This window comes from Pleurodeles waltl, chromosome 12 (assembly GCF_031143425.1).
Source record: "Pleurodeles waltl isolate 20211129_DDA chromosome 12, aPleWal1.hap1.20221129, whole genome shotgun sequence".
In the NCBI taxonomy this organism is placed as follows: Eukaryota; Metazoa; Chordata; class Amphibia; order Caudata; family Salamandridae; genus Pleurodeles; species Pleurodeles waltl.
This window is the reverse complement of record NC_090451.1, coordinates 578,508,326-578,528,447: the sequence shown is the minus strand read 5'-3', so window position 1 is coordinate 578,528,447 and position 20,122 is coordinate 578,508,326. Positions and strand designations below refer to the sequence as shown.

General features: G+C 43.7%; 1 protein-coding gene across 6 annotated transcripts in view; it reads left to right on the top strand.

Annotated features, from left to right (window-relative positions):
* Nucleotides 1–20,122, top strand: part of LOC138268245 (zinc finger protein 182-like) — a 673,880-nt gene that overhangs the window by 391,363 nt on the left and 262,395 nt on the right. For all 6 annotated transcript variants that reach the window (XM_069217720.1, XM_069217721.1, XM_069217724.1 and 3 more), the window contains exon 6: nucleotides 15,199–15,300. In XM_069217720.1, the coding sequence (XP_069073821.1) occupies nucleotides 15,199–15,300 (102 nt within the window). The remainder of the gene's footprint in view (nucleotides 1–15,198; nucleotides 15,301–20,122) is intronic.

Below are 20,122 nucleotides of genomic sequence, written 5' to 3'. Positions count from 1 at the left end.
TTGTGGTAGGCCGTCGTTGCTTTCTCTTCCTCTCCTTCTGTCGCCATCCCCCTCCACAGCCGTCCCGGGCTCTCCACCAGTCTCCTCCAGCTGCAGTATCCTTCTTGCCTCCGGCACCGATCTCACCTGATGCCACTGGTCCTCCCACCTGAACATAAGACGGAAGGGGTGACCCCAGGAATAGGACATCGCATGAGCCCGTAAATGTTCTGTTATAGGTCTAAAGTCTCTTCGCCTTTGCAATGTCCGCAGCGAGAGATCCTGAAATAGCTGCAGCTTATGCTCCCGGAACTGTACATGCAACAGGTTTCGGGTTCTCTGTAGGATGGTTTCTTTTAATCCATACTTGTGAACACATGCTAAAATATCCGGCGGCCGGCCTCCAGGCTCCCCGGAGCAGCCCACCCAATGGATGCGGTCCAGCAAAAATCTCTCTTGATTCGTCTGGACCCAAGACTGAGCGGAACAACTCCGTGACGAACTCCCAAATATCCTCTTTCTCCGCTCCTGTTGGAGCCCCTCTAATGCGTATGTTATGCCGCCGTGACCGGTTCTCCAAATCTCCAACCGTGATCTGAAGAAGGTCCTGTCGATCGCGAAGACGTATTATCTCCTGTTGGATGCGTTCCACCTCCTCCCCTCGAGAAATCTCACCATCCTCTAAGCTCGCCACTCTATCCCCTAGGGACGTGATCTCCGTGCGCAGTTCCTTCATCTCCTGGGAGATGTCCCTCCGAAGCTCCTGCAGGTCACTCCGAAGTGAATCAAACAGGGAAGAGAGAAAGCCTTTAGTGACTGTGGTCTCACCGTCATTGTCCACCTCCTCTCGGTCATCACAGCCCCTTGTAGCCGCTGCTCTTTCAGTGGGGCCGCTTTTCGCCGGCTGGGATCTAGTCAGCATGTCCCTCACCGATTGCTCCCGCCGGTTTTTAAATGAAGCCATGACACTCCCTCTCCTGTAATGGCTGTCAGCCTCAGGCCCCAACCACTCCGTCCTAAACTGGTCCAGCCGCCCAGTACGTCTCTTTCCCCCCTTTGAACTCAAATTATAATGTCCTATAACCTCTCATGGGAATAGGTTCACCTGTGAAGCTCTCTGGTGTAATGTCTGATAATTTAAAATTTCTTCCCAAGACTCCCGAAAGTTTTTGCTCACAAACATTTTTGTCTATAATTGTGTACCGAGAACCTGAGTCTGCAACGAGTAATGCAGGTGGGTCCGTTTTTATGTTGAAATTAGTTGTCCGGGACTGTAGAGTTGGTATGGATTCTACTGATTTGCTTTTAATTGGAATACATTTTATACATACCTTTGATATACCATCCTCATCACATCAGTTTTTGGTGCATGAAAAACATTTCATTTTGGTTGATCATCTTTTTAGTAGCAACCTGCTATTTTCAGCAATAAGCTATTACTGTCACTTCCGTATACCCTATGGGAAACTTGAAGGGGAAAAATTCTCATAATGTTCATCACAAAATAAAAAGGTGACTGCTTCCCCTGTTTACTGAGGCAAATCAGATATTACTCTGCACCAGTCAAAAAAAAAGGAATTTAGATAAAAACAAGCCTGATTTACTAAAGTAGTGTTAACGTGTCCCTTTATGTCAATTTATACACATTAGGACACGTTTTAGGCTGATGAATCTTTTGACCCAGTGGTGAGACACCGTAGAACGAGATAACTGATCAATATGTCAAACAATATATCAATGATATTATCAACATATACCACCACAATATATTTTACTTTAGACATTGATTAAACTGTCGGCACAACCATGACCTTTCAGTCATGAATTACCACACCTTTATTGAAGTTTTATGAATTTTATTCCCTATTGATTACAATCTAACAATAAGAGTATCAATCTCAAAACCAAGAAGCAAAAGAGCATAGTCACGATATGGCAATTGTGACAAGATTTCGACAATGCAAAGATCACAAACATAGAAGCACCAATGTAAGATATACACGGATCAGAATGCATAGAACATCATATACGTCTTAGTTCAGCATAGCACAAAGTCAGTCACGTCTGTTGCGTCAGTCAAAGTGAACGCCTAATCTAACCACTAACTAGCATCAGCATGTTGGACTTCATGCAAAACAATTTAGAACACTAATTTAGAAAACATCTAACTAGGGTCTCTATCCAAAAATACAGCAGTTGGTACATAGAAAGGAAAAGCAGATAGACAAATTACGATAGAAATTGTCATAATTACCCTCCTCGGAATGAGTCAGCATACAGGATCAGTCTTCGTCTTCAGGACATCAGTTAGATCACCGTCAATCAATTTCGTCTAAGGGACAGGGGACACTTCCCTCATAAGGAGGAAAAGTGTAAGGGGCAGTCTATGGATGAGGATGGTTTATTTAAGTCTCAAATCAACAAACAGAGTGACAGAGTTTCTGGATGCAATCAATATCATTCCCTACCTAGTTCTCTCAAGTCTTCTGTGTCATGAGTTTTTATCCCTTTTTCGCAATACCTTCCCCCAGAATTCTATTGGATAATCGCTATACCCCACTATCTTTAACCTATCAAATTATAAATTAGGCAATTCAATTGTCAACCCACGATAATTTATAACACTTTGATTGGTCTTCATAATTGAAGTTTTTGTAGGTGGCACATCCGGGGTTACTTCATCCTTTGGCACGTTCTTCAGGTCAAAAGTTCTCTTTTCCATGGTTGACTGTCCTTGAGTGTTTCAAATATTGTTGCAAAAACGTATAAAACTTATACTAAAGCGGCTAACATGCTGATGAGAAGAAACCTAACTTGCATCATAAGACAAAGAAAAGAACACATGCTGGGTCATGGCCTTTTGCGAATCAGCACACTCGAAAACAGAAAAATATGCTTTAATATGAGAGCTACACAGCTAAGTTTTTGGCTCACGCTAATTTAAGGCCTATGAGTTTTAATATAAATGCAATCTTCGTAGGTGTTAACATATTCAATTAATCATAATGCAAGCAATTATTTCTTATAATCGACATTAATATATATATGTGTACAATGATAACTTCACACTTATAAGTATGTTTAGAATACATCCAAGCGAATAATATTTTATGATTATTAATGCAGCATTGTTAAGTATAAGCATTTCACATCTAATGTATGTAATATTTAAACTACGCTCTCTCAGTCCCTCCTCTGATGACGCTCGTCATCACACAAATCTTTCTTTGATTTAATTTTTTACCTTGACATAATATGCATTTCAACATCTTGCCCTTTATGTGAGCTTTCCCATATCTCATTGAACATTTTCTCTCTTTCACTTTCTTCATTTCTTCTGGTTCTTTTAGTCCAATTTCTTTTTATTTTGTCATTAATTTTACATGCCCCCCATAATCCTAATAGACAAACCAAAACAATTAGTAAACCCATCAGAATTTTTGCAAGTACCCCATTCCAAATGTTGGTAAACCAGCTTCCAACTCGGGCAATTCCCTTTCCAAATTTCTCCCAAACACCAAGTTCTTTCAAATCTTTCAAATCTGTACTATCTCTAGTAAGGTTAGTAAGCATGCTTCTAATTTCCTTACTGTTATCTGGGATAAATGAGCAACAATGACGCTCATTAAGCATCTTGCAGACCCCTCCACTTTTAGCTAAAAGAATGTCTAAAGCAAGCCGATTTTGAAAAGTCATAGCTCTTTCTGCAGCAAGTTCAGTATCCATTAGGAGTATAGCCCCTGTAAAATTTGTCAACATGTTATCCACTATAGTAGACAACTTTTGAATTTTCATGGAATTTAAGATAACCCCTACTGATGGGATTATGGCTCCAAATATATCACCAATGACAGCCGCCACTGATTCTCGTTTTTTTCTAGGATGTTGTAATTCAGATGTTTTAGGTATTTGTTTTAAGTCATCAATCTGGTATATCTTTGGGAATACTATCCCCAAATAACATGTCCCATACCACCCCTTAGGAAGACGGTAATAAGCATTTAGTCCACAGATGTAATAGATTCCAGGGATTGCTGGATCTTGTCCATTCAGCATAAAGTTCCATTTGCTCTGAAACAAAAACACATGCCTACACTCACTCGTACCCACAAAAAAATTGTCTTGATCAGATTTTGGCCTATATACACAAAGCCTACCTACGTGTAATGCATCTATAGCTAATTTGCCTTGCGTCTTGATTGCAGTGTAAGCATAATCATTTGCATATGTACGTTTCTCTAATCCTTTTTCTAGACTTTCTTTCAATGCTTTGCGTCTATCGTCTGTGTGATCTAGAAAGCTTTTCTCTACAGGTGACAGTAAGCAAGTCAAATTGTTGTGATGTGCATAAGCAGTTCCAAATGTAAGTGTTGGCTCAAAGAATCCTCTAGCTATTTTTATATCGTGCTCTTTAGCTAATTTATTCAAGAATTCAATCACAGGCACAAAAGAAAACACAACTTCCAAATTCAAATAAAAGTATTGCACATGCTCTTGATTATAGAATCTTGTTAGTAGCAAGCTGCAACTAATTCTATAAGTAAGAGGGAGACTATGATAGGTAACTCCCTCCTGCACGGAAGAAGGAATTTTAGTACATACATAACAATCTTTCGCATCCATGGTTTCCACATACTCATTTAGTAAGCGATAGAAGACATTAGTAGAAAGTTCTCCCTTTGCATTTGTCCCTTCATGCATATGTCTTGCATCCTGCTCAAATCTCTCCCATGTTGTTAGTGTAGTAGTTTCAGGTTTTGAAGTTGCGTTAATAGTCTCTTTCTCTCTCCATGGCATTCCCACAATCACTCCCTCTATTATCACTGCACACACAACACCTATTATAAGACCTAACCAACCACACACCTTACTCCCCTTGCTATTATTTCTATTGTAAGCCATGTTTGTATAGAATCAGTATAGCAGATCAACAATCAACTTGAGGATAAACTCTTTTTTTTTTTTTCTCTTCTTCACTCCTGTGTATATTACAGCGTCTTCACTCACTCCAGGACCTCTTTTGTCAAATCAGGTTAGCAGCTTGTCATAATCAGGTTTCTTCAAAAGTCAAATCCGGTTTTAGTGTCACTTCCAGTAATTTCTAGAGTCTCTCTCTTTTCAGTTTTCAAAAGTTCAAATTTAGCCAAGTTTTCCTTTGAACTCTTTCAGGTACCGTAATATTGGCCTGGTACTTCTCGATCAAAACAGAATGCTAGGAATTTTTGTTGCCATTCAGAGGTTGTAGCGTATGCCCATTCAGGACCTGTATATCTTCTATTTGCGATTCTTTTTCTTTTTAACCTTTGCTCACCTTGTTGTTCTCCTTCACTCAGATCATCTGCTTGAGAAGTATCACTCTCTTCTATTATTGTGTCATTTGATACCTCCCTTATTTTAAGGAGTTGCTTGTCTGGCCAATTGTCGCCTCTATGTGTCTTTTCTCAACGTTTTCCTTCAGGACGTTGGAAAGCACCCTCCTCTTGTGATATGGTGTTTTCTCTTGACGGACCTGCAACTGGTTCAGGAGTTTCTGACACGTTTTCACTTCTCTCTACAATTTCTCCTTCTCTTTCTTCTTCCGGTTCTATGTTGGGTTTGGGCTCTAACCCGTATCCGTCTACTTCTGGGAGAACCTCTCCTTGACTTAGTTCTCCTGCTGTCTCTACTGAGATAGGCACTCTGTCACCCCTCTCGAACTCATTGATTGTTTGAGGGACAAGGCTGTTCTCAGTGGGCCCTCCGGTAGTCTCAGTTCCTTCTTGACTGTTCTCTGACTCTGAGACCTCTCCCTCTAAAGTTGCTGTGCCGGAAACTTCAAGTTCCTCTTCAACAGGACACGTTACCCTTTTCTTGTGACTGGCATGTATCCAGTTGGGAACCCCGGCACACTTTACAGCGGTAGTAGTCATCAATATTACTTGATATGGCCCTTTCCAACGTGGTTCTAGACACGATTTTCTCACATGCTTCTTAACAACCACCCAATCACCGGCTTGTAGGGAGTGGCCTGGATCGCCAATCGGCGGCAACGTGTTAGCTTCCACCTGGTGAGAAAAAGAGCGAATCACGTCAGCCAAACCTTTGCAGTAATCCAACACCATATCATCTGTAATATTCACTAGTGCATTTGCAGGTACTGCTGGTAATCTCATAGCTCTGCCCATGAGGATTTCATGGGGGGACAATCCAGTTTTCTTGTCTGGGGTGTTTCTCATTGACATCAGCACTAGTGGTAAGGCATCTGGCCACTTCATATTAGTTGCTGCGCACATTTTTGCCATCCTTGATTTCAAAGTACCATTCATCTGCTCTACTAATCCTGATGCTTCAGGGCGATAGCTACAATGCAGCTTTTGTTCAATGTTGAGTGCGGCACACAGGAGTTTAATCACCTCATTGTCGAAATGCCTACCCCTATCTGATTCTATAGAAACCGGAAACCCGAATCTGGGTATCAGTTCCCTAAGTAGTAGTTTTGCAACTGTAAGTCTGTCATTTCTACGTGTAGGATATGCCTCAATCCAATGACTGAAAACACATACAATCACCAACACGTACCTCAATTCTCCACAAACAGGCATTTCGATAAAATCCATTTGCATTTTGTTGAACGGACCTCCAGCTCTCCCAATGTGGCTCAAAGTTACCACAGTTCCTTTTCCGGCATTCATCTGTTGACAGATGACGCACCTGTGGCAAGTGAATTTCTGCGGCATGTCTGAATTTTGGATTAAACCAATCAATTTTAAAGGACCTGATCATGGCATCTCTTCCCAAATGTGCCTGCCCATGATAGAGCCGGGCAAACTGGGACAGAAGGCTGTTTGGCAATACCAATTTTCCTTCCTCTGAAACCCATAAATCATCAGCTCTTTGTACACATTGCATTCTTTGCCAAGAGCGTTTTTCTTCCTTGCTCGCACGACCTTGTAATATTTTTAGTTCATCTAAAGTGTCAACCACCCGTAATGCTAGGTTTAAACATGTATCATTCTCAGATTGAGGCAAAAATTCCCATTGTTCCTTGAACGATATACAGTTCAGTGCACAAAATCTTGCGACTTGATCTGCATAACCGTTTCCCATGGACACGAAGTCTTGTGATCTGATGTGAGCACTGCACTTCATCACGGCAATTTCAAGAGGTAACTGAATTGCATGCAACAAATCTCTTATTTGTTCACCATTTTTCACAGGAGAACCAGAGGAGGTCATAAAACCTCTCTGCGACCAAAGCTGGCCAAAATCATGTACGATTCCGAATCCGTATCTGCTGTCAGTATAGATAGTGACTTTTAAATTTACAGCTGCGTGGCATGCTTTTGTAAGAGCAATCAATTCTGCCACTTGCGCAGAAAACACCTTTGCAAGCCTGGAGGCTTCAACGATACCAGTTATGGTACATACCCCATAACCAGCTCTCAGTGTTCCTGTAGAATCTCTTAGACATGACCCATTAACAAACATAATGCAGTCATTTTCTTTCAATTGAGTGTCCTGAATATCTGGACGAGGCTTGGTGCACAGCTCAGTCACCTCAAGACAATCATGTTCAAATTCTTCGCCATCTTTAATTTCAGTATTTTCATTTGGAAGCAAAGTTGCTGGGTTCAGTACAGTGCATCTTCTAAGAGTGACATTTGGTGACCCCAGTATGATCTTCTCATACCTAGTGAGACGTGCATTTGTCATATGCTGAGTTTTAGTTCAAGTAAACAGAATTTCAACTGAATGTGGAACCATTACTGTCAGAGGGTATCTCATGACTATGCCTTCACATTGTAAAAGGCTCTGACCCACTGCTGCAACTGCACGCAAACAACCCGGTAAGGCTGCTGCGACAGGGTCCAAGGTAGCTGAAAAATATGCTACAGGGCGATTTGCATCTCCGTGGACCTGTGTTAAGACAGACAAAGAACAAGCATCACGTTCATGACAAAACAACAGAAAAGGTTTCTCGTAGTTTGGCATTCCTAATGCTGGTGCCCTGCATATACATTCTCTTAACTCCAAAAATGACTCAAGTTCTTCTTTTGATAGGGTTATAGTATATGCTCATCCTTGATTTCTTTACCTGTCAGTTTTATCAATGGCTTCGAAATGATTGAGAGGTTGGGTATCCACTGGCGACAGTAGCCCACCATTCCCCAAAACATCCTGACATCTCTTTTTGTTGTTGGGGGATTCATTTGCAAAACAGCTGTTATCCTTTCTTTTGATATTCTTCTGGACCCTTTCTCAATCAATGTCCCAAGTATTTTACTTCTTTCTGACAATATTGTAACTTTCTGGGTGACACCTTGTGTCCATTTTTTCCCAGATGATTTAGGAATGCAATGGTATTGTATTTGCAACTGTCTCTTGTTTTGGATGCAATTAGCAAATCATCAATGTACTGCACAAGAGTTGAATTGAAAGGCAGCACAAGAGGTTCCAGATCCTTTTTCAATATCTGATTGAAGATAGATGGTGATTCAGAAAACCCTTGAGGAATTCTGCACCAACTGTACACCTTGTCCAGGAATTTGAAACTGAACAAAAATTGGCTGTCCTCATGAAGAGGTATTGAAAAGAAGGCTTGTGATAGGTCTACTACAGTAAACCATTCAGCATCACAGGGAACCTGGAACATTATTACTGCTGGGTTAGGTACCACAGGGCAACATTTTATCACAATTTCATTTATTTTTCTCAAATCTTGCACAATTCGAACTTTTCCAAAGGGCTTCTTTAAACCCATTATGGGAGAGTTACATAGACTGCTCAAAACCTCTTTCAGGACTCCCTGTCTGAGAAAGTCTGCAATTATTTGTGACACCTCGATAAGAACGTCTTGGGTCATGTGATATTGTGGCACTTGTGGGAACACTGCATTCGGTTTTATCTGAACTTTGACTGGTTCTACTCCCTTTATTAATCCTACTTCTTTCCCGGTCAAATCCCACACTTTCTCTGTTACTGTTCCTTGCAATTCAACAGGTAGATCAATCAAAGTATGCTTTGGGAATAGAGTAATCAAAGGGTAATCTTCATTTGTCCCTGTTTCTTCCTCCAAAAATTGACTTTCATCTCCCTCATCGTCACTATTTGTCTGTACTTCAATTCCGTCATTAGAACAGGTAATTGAACATTTTGTCTTGCACAGTAAGTCCCTTCCCAGTAGGGATACCGGACTTGAATCACATACAACAAATCTATGTAACCCTTGAAAGTTACCAATTTCAACTTCCACTGGATCTGTAATCGGGTTAGTCAGGTATCGATTTGTATGCCCTGAGAGAGGCAATCTTGGAATTTCTGCACTTCGAACTGTGGAGCGTGTGGCTCCTGTGTCAACCAAGAATGAAACCTTATAGCCCATCACCTTTCCCTCTACATATGGGCCTCTCTGATCCACCTCTAAGGATGCTGCAAGTCTGCACTCTTCACTGTCTGAACTGTCATCTGACCAATCCTCATTCATACCATTTTCACCTCGTAATGGGAATTGTTGTACAGTATTGTTGTGATTTGTTACTTGGCCTGTGACCTGCTGAGGAAGCATCACCTGTTGCTGTCCCATCGGAGCCATTGGCAATTGCATTTGCTGTCTAGGCACCATAGGAATCTGCTGTTGTACTGGTTGCATTTGTATTGACTGAAAACGTGGCATTTGCATTTGCTGCATGGGCTGTACCCCTTGCATTTGTACCAGATTATTCTGAAAATTCGGGTTTTGATGTCTTATTTTTGGGCCTCGTGAATTTTGTAAGGTACCAACATTAGTGCTCTGCTGAACTGCACCATCCTGCACCATATTCGGACACTCCTGTTTCCAGTGCCCCACGCCCCCGCACGCGTGACATGGTGACATCCTTTTCGCTCATTGAACATCATTTTGAATAACAACGTTATTCATGTCTGATCCGTGTCTCACAAACCCTCGACCTCGGCCCCTCGGTTGGGACTGAAACACACCATTCATTTGCGGTTGCTGCTGTATCATCTGTTGAACTCCATTTCCCTGTATTCCAGCCTGTGCAGCCCTTATCTGCATCACCATCACCTTTTCCTTCAACTTTTTCTGCTTTAACTCAATCTCATCACTACAGTACTTTGTATACTGCAACACCTCATCAATCGGTTTAGCTTGCCAACAAATCAAATGATTCTTAATCATTTGGCTAACCTCTGGTCTCAATCCTTCGACGAATCTAAACACAAGGTGGTTTATGTCCTTCGGTTCGATAGTCTCAGTACCACTGTAATGCTTAAATGCTTTCAACAATCTCTCATAATAAGCATGTATTGACTCCTTAACCTCTTGAGAGGTCCGGTCGATTTTCTGCCAGTCGGTTACCTTCGGCGACACCTTTTGTTTCAAAAACTCAATCACCTTATGATAATACTTCATCACCTCTTCTGAAGGTGCTCCAGTCACCTTATCTCTCGCCGGCTCCTTCGTCGGCCAATCTACCCCTCTCTTGCACTCGAGCCACAAATCAGGCTCATGATCATGATCTCAAACAAAGTATTCAAGTCCTCCCAGAGACACTTTGCAAGTTTCACAAACCTGTCCGTTTGTTGATACCACTCGATCGGTTTCTCTCTCAATCTGGGATAATCATTAGTAAAGGATAGAATATCTCCTCTAGTCCATGGCACATGTACTAAAACACCACCAGCTGTCTCTCTCATAGGTAATATTTTTACCGATTCCAAATCAGGCGAGGTTTTAGCTTGATTAGGCCCTGGGCTATCACCCTTTCCCTTATCTCTTTTCTTTGCCCATCGGCCTTCCCATTTCTCCAATGCACCCCAAATTTGTGCACTCTGCAACAGTTCTCTCAGATGTGCCTTCATGCCTGCAGATCTCATATGTTCAAAATCTTTTGAGTCAAAATCTAATCTGTAACTCCTTTTCAAATGCTTAGTGTTTCCGATATTGATATTGTATTTGTCTGCTAAGTTTGCTAGTCTCTGATGTACTTTGCCTACTTCCTTGGTAATCTTAGGACACAAGTATCCCAATTCTGCCTCTGTGTATGATTCCAATCAATTTACTCCCATTGTCCCTTCTACTAACTCGGCAGCTTCTGCCCCTAGTCGTACAAAGTTCAGGTATTCATCTGTTTTTTCTTTCTCAGTTTCAACTGTAGCCACTGCAGTCTTCTGTGAAGTATAAGTTTTTTCTAACCATTCATTTAACTGTTGAACTGTAAAACCCTGCAGTGAAATGTTCCCCGCATGTATCATTGGAGAATGTGAGGTATTCGTACTCATGGTTTGTGGAGTTAGAACTCCCAACCCTGCCTGACGCATTGCTTTGAGAGGTGCCCCCACTGGACTGAGGTCCATTAAGGGTCTTGGTGGTTCATTTACTTGTTCTCCAGGGGCCATTATCTGTGGAGTTCCCATAGACCCTCCTCTTATCGCCTCCTGAGTCATCACTCCCTGGTCACACACCCCTGCTTTACCTTGTGGATACAATGGCACTGGGGGACCAACAGTAATGGGTAACGATATAGCGGCAGGTGTCTGACCTGGACCCAAACCTTTTGGAGCCTCACCACCATAGGTCTGTTCCAATGTACCCGGAACAATTACTAATGGTGGTCCCGCTACAGGGTTATACCCTGGTATCAACTGTGGCTGTGGTTCAGACATTAATTTCGGAGTTGATTCAATCTGTATTCGTTTTGGCTTCGTATATATCGGGTTTGGCGGCACTATCAAATTCGTAGTAGTCTCAAGCACTGGAACATCAGGGTAGATTCTCTTTATCTGTGGTGGAGGCTGCAACTATATCGGCATGTCTGGTGCAGTGGGTACACTGACACCATTCTGTATCAAAGCTGTATCGCTAGTCTGTACCGTATCAGTAACTCCCTTTTCCTGTGTCTGGTTCCCAGGATCCAAGCTAGTACTTGGAGCACTGTCGCTCACCGCATATGGTGGCGGACGATCATGTAACAGTCTATCCATAAATTCCTCATCGTCTGAATCATCTTCCTCTTCCCAGGATCTTTTATTTTCTTTAGATTTGCCTGAGTCTTTGTCGGTTTTACAAGAGGCTTTCTTTCCCTGCGTTTCTTCTCCCTGTGTTATCGCTGGGAATAACTTCAACCCGACTACAATTCCCCGTCTCCACATTTTGCTCTCATTATCCCATCTAGCCTCTGCATAGGATTTTTCTGCCCTCCTCAATCTTCTCTGAAACCTTTCTTGTCTATGTTTAAGAGCCATCAAGTCCCAAATCGCCAAAGCCTCATATTGTGCCGGTCTCGGAGGTGGTTTCTGCATACTTAACATCCACCTCAAATTTTCTAGTACCTTTGGGTTAAACGTCCCATGTTCTGGGAATGCTAGACGCCCCTCTTTCTCTGTTAATTTGCACCACTGTTTCATCCATAAACAAGGCGCAAAACCCTTCTCTTCCATAACTGTATAAGCTGGAGTACCCTCAGGTGGTGTAGGTTCCCCATCGGTTGCAACAATATATACATCTCACTTTAGAGCGCTCTTGAATGCTTTGACAAAATTCATTTTTGTGATTCTCTTATTTTGTATTAAGCAGCCAATCCGTGGGCGACCCCTCTCGACATCTGACCTATCTCAGGAGCGGCACCACTGACGTCACACTCACACTCACTGCAGCTGACAAAGTCTTGCGGCTTGTCCGCTCCTCACTGGACCCCTACAACTCACACAAACTAATGCAAATTATTGCGAGCACCTTAAAATGACAACACAAATCTGTCGGTTTACTACAGGAAGGGTAACACATTTGCTTCAGAACTTTACAGAGATTTCACTTGAAGCCTCAGCCGCTACTCTCTCCTTATCCGTTCCCGCATACGCAAGCAGAATTCGACCCGCAAATTCTACTCTCGACTTGTCAATGACTCCTTCTAGTGCACTTTAGGATTTGTCAAATCTCCATCGAAGGTTTCCTACACACATTATAGCTCAAACTCGACTTGTCAACCACGCCCGATTGACCTATTAAACCGCACAGATTACAACATAAACCACATTTGTCTTCATACTCTGGAGTCTTAGACCTTGACAGGTCCGTACACAACAACCAACCACGTGGATAATTTTTTTGAGCACCAAGCGCTACATTCACATGAAGTACGCCGACTTCCCTACTCTCATACTGTGGAGTACACCTACTCCTACTAAACAACACTTAATTTGGCCTAAATACACACAAATTTTCACAATCACCTGCAAAATGCGTAAGTTTAGGCAAGCGCAAGGACCCTAACCACATACACTATGGTGCCGAAAACATTCCCAACTCATTTAGGCAGGCTCCGAGATCCCAGGAAAGCCATGGTGAACTTAGAAACCCATCGTACCTCTGAATTGCATTATCACAGAAAAACGAATTAAACAATGAATCTCCGTCCTAGGGCCCCCAAGGGCCAAACCGTCGCTCTGCTACCAGAACTGTTAACGCGTCCCTTTATGTCAATTTATAACATTAGGACTCGTTTTAGGCCGATGAATCTTTTGACCCAGTGGTGAGACACCGTAGAACGAGATAACTGATCAATATGTCAAACAATATATCAATGATATTATCAACATATACCACCACAATATACTTTACTTTAGACGTTGATTAAACTGTCGGCACAACCATGACCTTTCAGTCGCGAATAACCACACCTTTATTGAAGTTTTATGAATTTTATTCCCTATTGATTACAATCTATCAATAAGAGTATCAATCTCAAAACCAAGAAGCAAAAGAGCATAGTCACAATATGGCAATTGTGACAAGATTTCGACAATGCAAAGATCACAAACATAGAAGCACCAATCTAAGATATACACGGATCAGAATGCATAGAACATCATATACGTCTTAGTTCAGCATAGCACAAAGTCAGTCACGTCTGTTGCGTCAGTCAGAGTGAACGCCTAATCTAACCACTAATTAGCATCAGCATGTTAAACTTCATGCAAAACAATTTAGAACACTAATTTAGAAAACATCTAACTAGGGTCTCTATCCAAAAATACAGCAGTTGGTACTTAGAAAGGAAAAGCAGATAGACAAATTAAGATAGCAACTGTCATAATTACCCTCCTCGGAATGAGTTAGCATACAGGATCAGTCTTCGTCTTCAGGACATCAGTTAGATCGCCGTCAATCTATTTCGTCTAAGGGACAGGGGACACTTCCCTCATAAGGAGGAAAAGTTTAAGGGGCAGTCTATGGATGAGGATGGTTTATTTAAGTCTCAAATCACCAAACAGAGTGACAGAGTTTCTGGATGCAATCAATATCATTCCCTACCTAGTTCTCTCGAGTCTTCTGTGTCATTAGTTTTTATCCCTTTTTCGCAATACCTTCCCCCAGAATTCTATTGGATTATCGCTATACCCCACTATCTTTAACCTATCAAATTATACATTAGGTCATTCAATTGTCACCCCACTATAATTTATAACACTTTGATTGGTCTTCATAATTGACGTTTTCGTAGGTGGCACATCCGGGGTTACTTCATCCTTTGGCACGTTCTTCAGGTCAAAGTTCTCTTTTCCATGGTTGACTGTCCTTGAGTGTTTCAAATATTGTTGCAAAAACGTATAAAACTTATACTAAAGCGGCTAACATGCGGATGAGAAGAAACCTAACTTGCAACATAAGACAAAGAAAAGAACACATGCTGGGTCATGGCCTTTTGCGAATCAGCACACTGGAAAACAGAAAAATATGCTTTAATATGAGAGCTACACAGCTAAGTTTTCAGCTCACGCTGATTTAAGGCCTATGAGTTTTAATATAAATGCAATCTTCGTAGGTGTTAACATATTCAATTAATCATAATGCAAGCAATTATTTCTTATAATCGACATTAATATATATATGTGTACAATGATAACTTCACACTTATAAGTACGTTTAGAATACATCCAAGCGAATAATATTTTATGATTATTAATGCAGCATTGTTAAGTATAAGCATTTCACATCTAATGTATGTAATATTTAAACTACGCTCTCTCAGTAGCTAAAACTAATATCCTTCGAAAATATAAAAGTGTTGATCTTGTCCTCAGGATTTAATTATGTCCACACTGGTACAGACGACCATTACTCTGACCATTAGTGCGGTACCAGTGCAGGAAACAAATTCCGATAAAACATATCTGATTTTAAAAGATTTCTAAAACGGATAACTTTTGAAAAAATTAAAGCATTGATCTTGTCTGCAGGATTTAATGATGTCCATATTGATGCAGCTGACCATTTTGTAGCTCACTTTGATGCTGAAGAAACGGACAGCAGAGGAGAAAATGGACCTTATATCATCCCAGGTAAACTATAATTGCTGGATCCCTGCAGTGTGGGTATAATTGTGCAGTGTGTGACTCTTTCTTGCATCGAGAACCTGGTCTTGATTCACATTTTTGCTGTCATTTAATGGTTGACCTGACTACTGCTTTGTTCTTAGTCATATACATTGTGATATAGATTGGGAAATAACAGTACCCCTAGAATCACTGCCTTCCAATTAAATCTTTCTTCACCATCTTGTCCTAGCCAGACTCCTAACATTACAGCTTTTACACCCCCAACCTAGAGAGCCCTAGACACTTAGTGAAATGAACAAATCTAATTCTAGATCTCCTCTGCAGTCCCTGTTTCTTGAGATGTATATCCAAGTGCCTGGACTGAAGTTAGAATCCACAGAATAAAGTTGGATCCACTGACCTGAGTAAAGCTCACTTCACACAATTAGTAGTAAACGTTTTCAGTCATCCCACCAAAAAATAAAAAAACAAGAGGATTCAGACCCACCAATCAGGCTATCGCAGTTTCACACCTGTTTAGTGCGTAACTCTTTTTAATTACTTAAATACTAAGGACCAGATTTACAAGGCCCTAGCACCACCTTGTGCCACATTAGCATCATTTTTTGTTACACTTATGTGGCTCAACAAGGCAATAATCGCCGTGCCACATTTACAAAGTGGCTCAATGCATGTATTGTGCCACTTTGCGACCCTTTGTGCTACATTATGCCTTCCCCAGGCATAATGTATGCAGGGGGTGTGTTCTACAAGATTTCATTGCTCCATTTTTGGCATCATTTTTAATCCCTGCTCAAAGCAGGCTTTAAAAGGACGCACTCATTGAAGTCAATGGCCCTCCTTGCACTTTGCTGCACTAGCGTCAACATTTTTTATGCTAGTGCAGCAAAACTATTGGCCTAACATGCACCATGATGTGCCATATTGTAAATATGGAACTTCCATGGTGTCGTTAGGAGGCGGTGGAGGAGTGAAAATAATCTGGTGGATCAGTGTTATGCGCCAGACTCTTGTAAATCTGGGCCTAAATTCCAACATCATTTGGTGCTTAGATAGTTCCTAAAATACGTTCAGACCTTGCAAGTTGTGTGTGCAGGAAACTGTTCAGTATTAGGAATGTTCAGGTCTAGGCATTGACTCTAGTGAAATAGATATTCGTGCTCTTAAGAAGTGCCTCAGGGTATCAAGGGCCTCCTGCCCCAAGGACCACGTCCAGTATTTCATTGCCAGAGTATGCTGTATAGATGATGTAAAAAATTCCCTTCCAGATCTTCCCTCGCTGTCACTTGAAATATCTGTGGGCATACCATCATGATGTGTGCAATCTGTGTGTTTCCGTCAGCACAATGCTTCTTGTCCATTGTGTCTTGCTGTTCAGTCAAAAAATACCTTCTGGTACCAAAGAGAATGCTTTTGGGCAAACAGGAGGAAGCATCAACAGCACATCTCCTGCACACCAGGCGTCTTTGGTGAAGAAGATCTCATTGGAGCTGAAAAACACAAGGAGGCCAGCCTGTCCAGTCTCTGGGTCCAGCTCGGGGACAGTGACAATGAGCGAGTCTGATGACTAACAGATAAAAGATGTTGTTCTCATGCTGAAGGCCATGAGTATACCTTCGGCCCCTGAGGCCCATGTCACCAAGCCAGATCCCCAAAAGAGGTTCCAGCCTGAGGTAGAGCACTGATCCTGAGTGAGTCTGGCCTCAAACTATGAGCATGGGTGGCAAGAAAAGGCCAATCATGGGCCCCTGCCACCTTCATGCTTTGGATGGCCCCTGCAAAACACCTTGACGTTGAGCAAGCCTCCAACTAAGGGTATTGACCTCATCAGCCGTGGAGCCTTGGCTGCTCCAGTGGCATCAAACACCATGTGCCTCACTCAAAACTGACACCAAAACCTCCATCGGTCCCAGGCCTCAAGACCCCATGATGCCAAAACTGGCCTCAGCTTTGGAACCCTCATCAGCACTGAAGACAAGGGAGAACCCCAGCTCCAGACCTACCTCAACACCTGGAGATGAAATTGTTGAGGCCTTAATCTTGGAGAGGCTACAGAAGGAAATAGATGCCAGACAAAAGTGCCTGTTCATCCACCTGGTCACACGCAAGATCTCGAGGAAGCTGTCTCTACCGGCTCCTCCAGAGCTTCTCCCTCTACAGAGAAAACTTCCCTTCCTGGGGTAACCTCCATCCAGACCTCCATATCCCAAGATGGCACTGAAGAAATGGAGGGACAGAGCCTAGGTACCTCTTTGCCTCCCACATAGCACTTCCCTGTATCTTCACCGTGACCTCCCTCCCCTGACACCACCATGCCCAGGCATACCCCCTTGTCTCAACTGGAGTCACCGGAGGTGTCCCCCCTCTTTTGTATTCAGAGCCAAGCAGTCTCTACGGCTCCTTCGACCCTTGGAACCAACCACCAGGCAACAGGCAAAGGTCGCACTGGTGATCCCTGGGATGACAAAAACATAGACATCATAGGTGATCCCGTTCTAGAACATTAACTAGTCAGGGAACACATGGTGAGGCAGTGGTATGTTTCGGTATGAAGTTAAGTGTCTGTGAGTTATTAGTTAGAAACTAACAGAGTGATTAACCTTGCTGCAGACTACTGTTTCCGGTTCCAGATCAGAGTGGACGCGCATGATATGTGGTCTCAGATACCAGTGGATTCCTGTCGGCTGTTGGAGCAACTGACGCGAGATGCTGATTCCTGCTGGCTGCCGGCTGCTTGAACAGCTGGATGGGTACCTGATGACCACGGCCGTGGACTTGCTGTAACCTGAGCCTGCCTTCAGCCTGCTTGCCCAAGAGTTTCAGGTGCCTGAGCCACATACCACCAACTCATTGACAGTTTGCCACCCATTGTAAGCGAGGAGGACGGAGGAGCAGGGCTGAGCCGCACTCCAGCTACCCGGTCAGCCCAGCAGTCATATCAAGGCCCACTGAGGCAAAGAGAGTCAGTGCGCCCACTAAAGACTCAACAAGGAGCCCCGGTAAGGGCTACAGGGTGGCAGGGGAGAGGCCAGCAGTTAGGTTCCACTGTATATTGATTGATCCCTGGATCTGTAGAAGCGGCCTGACTAGGTTCAGGTGTGGCTTGCAGACTGGGAGAGCTCCTTGCCCTCACCCCGCCGCCACCTGCCTTCAGTCAGGAGCATGTCTCTGCCTGCCTGGCTTCTTGTTCCAGTGCATCATACTTCACGCCTGCTGCCAGTTCTTGGGCCCCCTCACACCAGATGGTTAAGCTAAATTTTGCCCACCTAACTGTCCTAACACCTTCCTGCACTATTATTCATGAGAGTGGCCTTCAGGGCTCAGTAGGCAGGTACGCAGAGGGGCATACAGCATAAGGAGAGTCCCCCTCACACAAAAGGCTAGGGCATAGTTCCAACAACAACTGCAATCATAAGAAGGGCACAAAAAGCACCTAGGCAGCATTCCTCAATTACAGTATGCGTAGAAGGAAGCCCACCACCCAGTCTAAATCTGCCTCTGAGGGGAAAGCTTTCCTGACCTTTGCAGTCACCGGAACCACCCAGAACACTTGGACTGCCGCTCAGGCACACTTAGGGGGTGATTCTAAGCTTGGCGGGCGGCGTGAGCCGCCCGCCAAGCGGGAACCGCCAGAAGACCGTACCGCGGTCAAAAGACTGCGGCGGTCATTCAGGGTTTCCCGCTGGGCTGGCGGGCGACCGCCAAAAGGCCGCCCGCCAGCCCAGCGGGAAACACCCTTCCACGAGGAAGCCGGCTCCGAATGGAGCCGGCGGAGTGGAAGTGGTGCGACGGGTGTAGTAGCACCCGTCGCGAATTTCAGTGTCTGCTAAGCAGACACTGAAATTCTAAGTGGGGCCCTCTTACGGGGCCCCACGACACCCCATACCGCCATCCTGTTCCTGGCGGCCGAAACCGCCAGGAACAGGATGGCGGTATGGGGGTCGGAATCCCCATGGCAGCGCAGCAAGCTGCGCCGCCATGGAGGATTCCCATGGGCAGCGGAAAGCCGGCGGTACACCGCCGACTTTCCGTTTCTGGCCGTGGCTGTACCGCCGTGGTCAGAATGCCCAAAGGAGCACCGCCAGCCTGTTGGCGGTGCTCCCGCAGACCACGGCCCTGGCGTTTTTTACCGCCAGGGTCGTAATCAGGCCCTTAGTCCCGAAGACAACCCCAAAGGCACCAACAGCAGGCCTCAATCATGCAGTTCTTTCTTGCACCTACCCCCCCACCGCCCACCCTGCCTACACACCTCATTAGCTACTGCACCGGAGAAGAGGGGGGCCTCCCCTTGGGCACCCTCAATTCAAGCAAGACATCTGCCCAGCAAGATCAGCATGTCCCAAATGTTAAACGCAGGTCCCACTCCTGCCCAAGGCTGTGCAGTACTTCAAGGAGTGACCTTACGGACCCCTGGCAGTCTCATAACACAACCATCATGGATCCCTAAATGGAGGTACATTCATCCTCAGAATATGTGCTGGGATCTGCAAGTGCTCTAAGACATAGTCATCCAATCACTGCATAAATCCACCAAAATCAGCAGCTTAACCCATAAGCCTCCACTCTGGCAAGATCACCAGAGTTACTCAGACCTGGTGTGCCCGATCTGTCCCAAGACTTGGGGGTCCTTCCAGCATCCTTTATCCATAACCTGGAGTCTAAAATTGGAAGAACTTTGAAACTCAGTCCAAAGCTGTTTAGAACCCCAAAAGACAACCCCCTTGGTACTCAAGACATCAGCAGGATGGAGGACCTCCAACTAACCTCCATCAGTGTGGCACAAAATTCCATGGCGAGAGCACTGTTATGGCAATCCACCAAAATG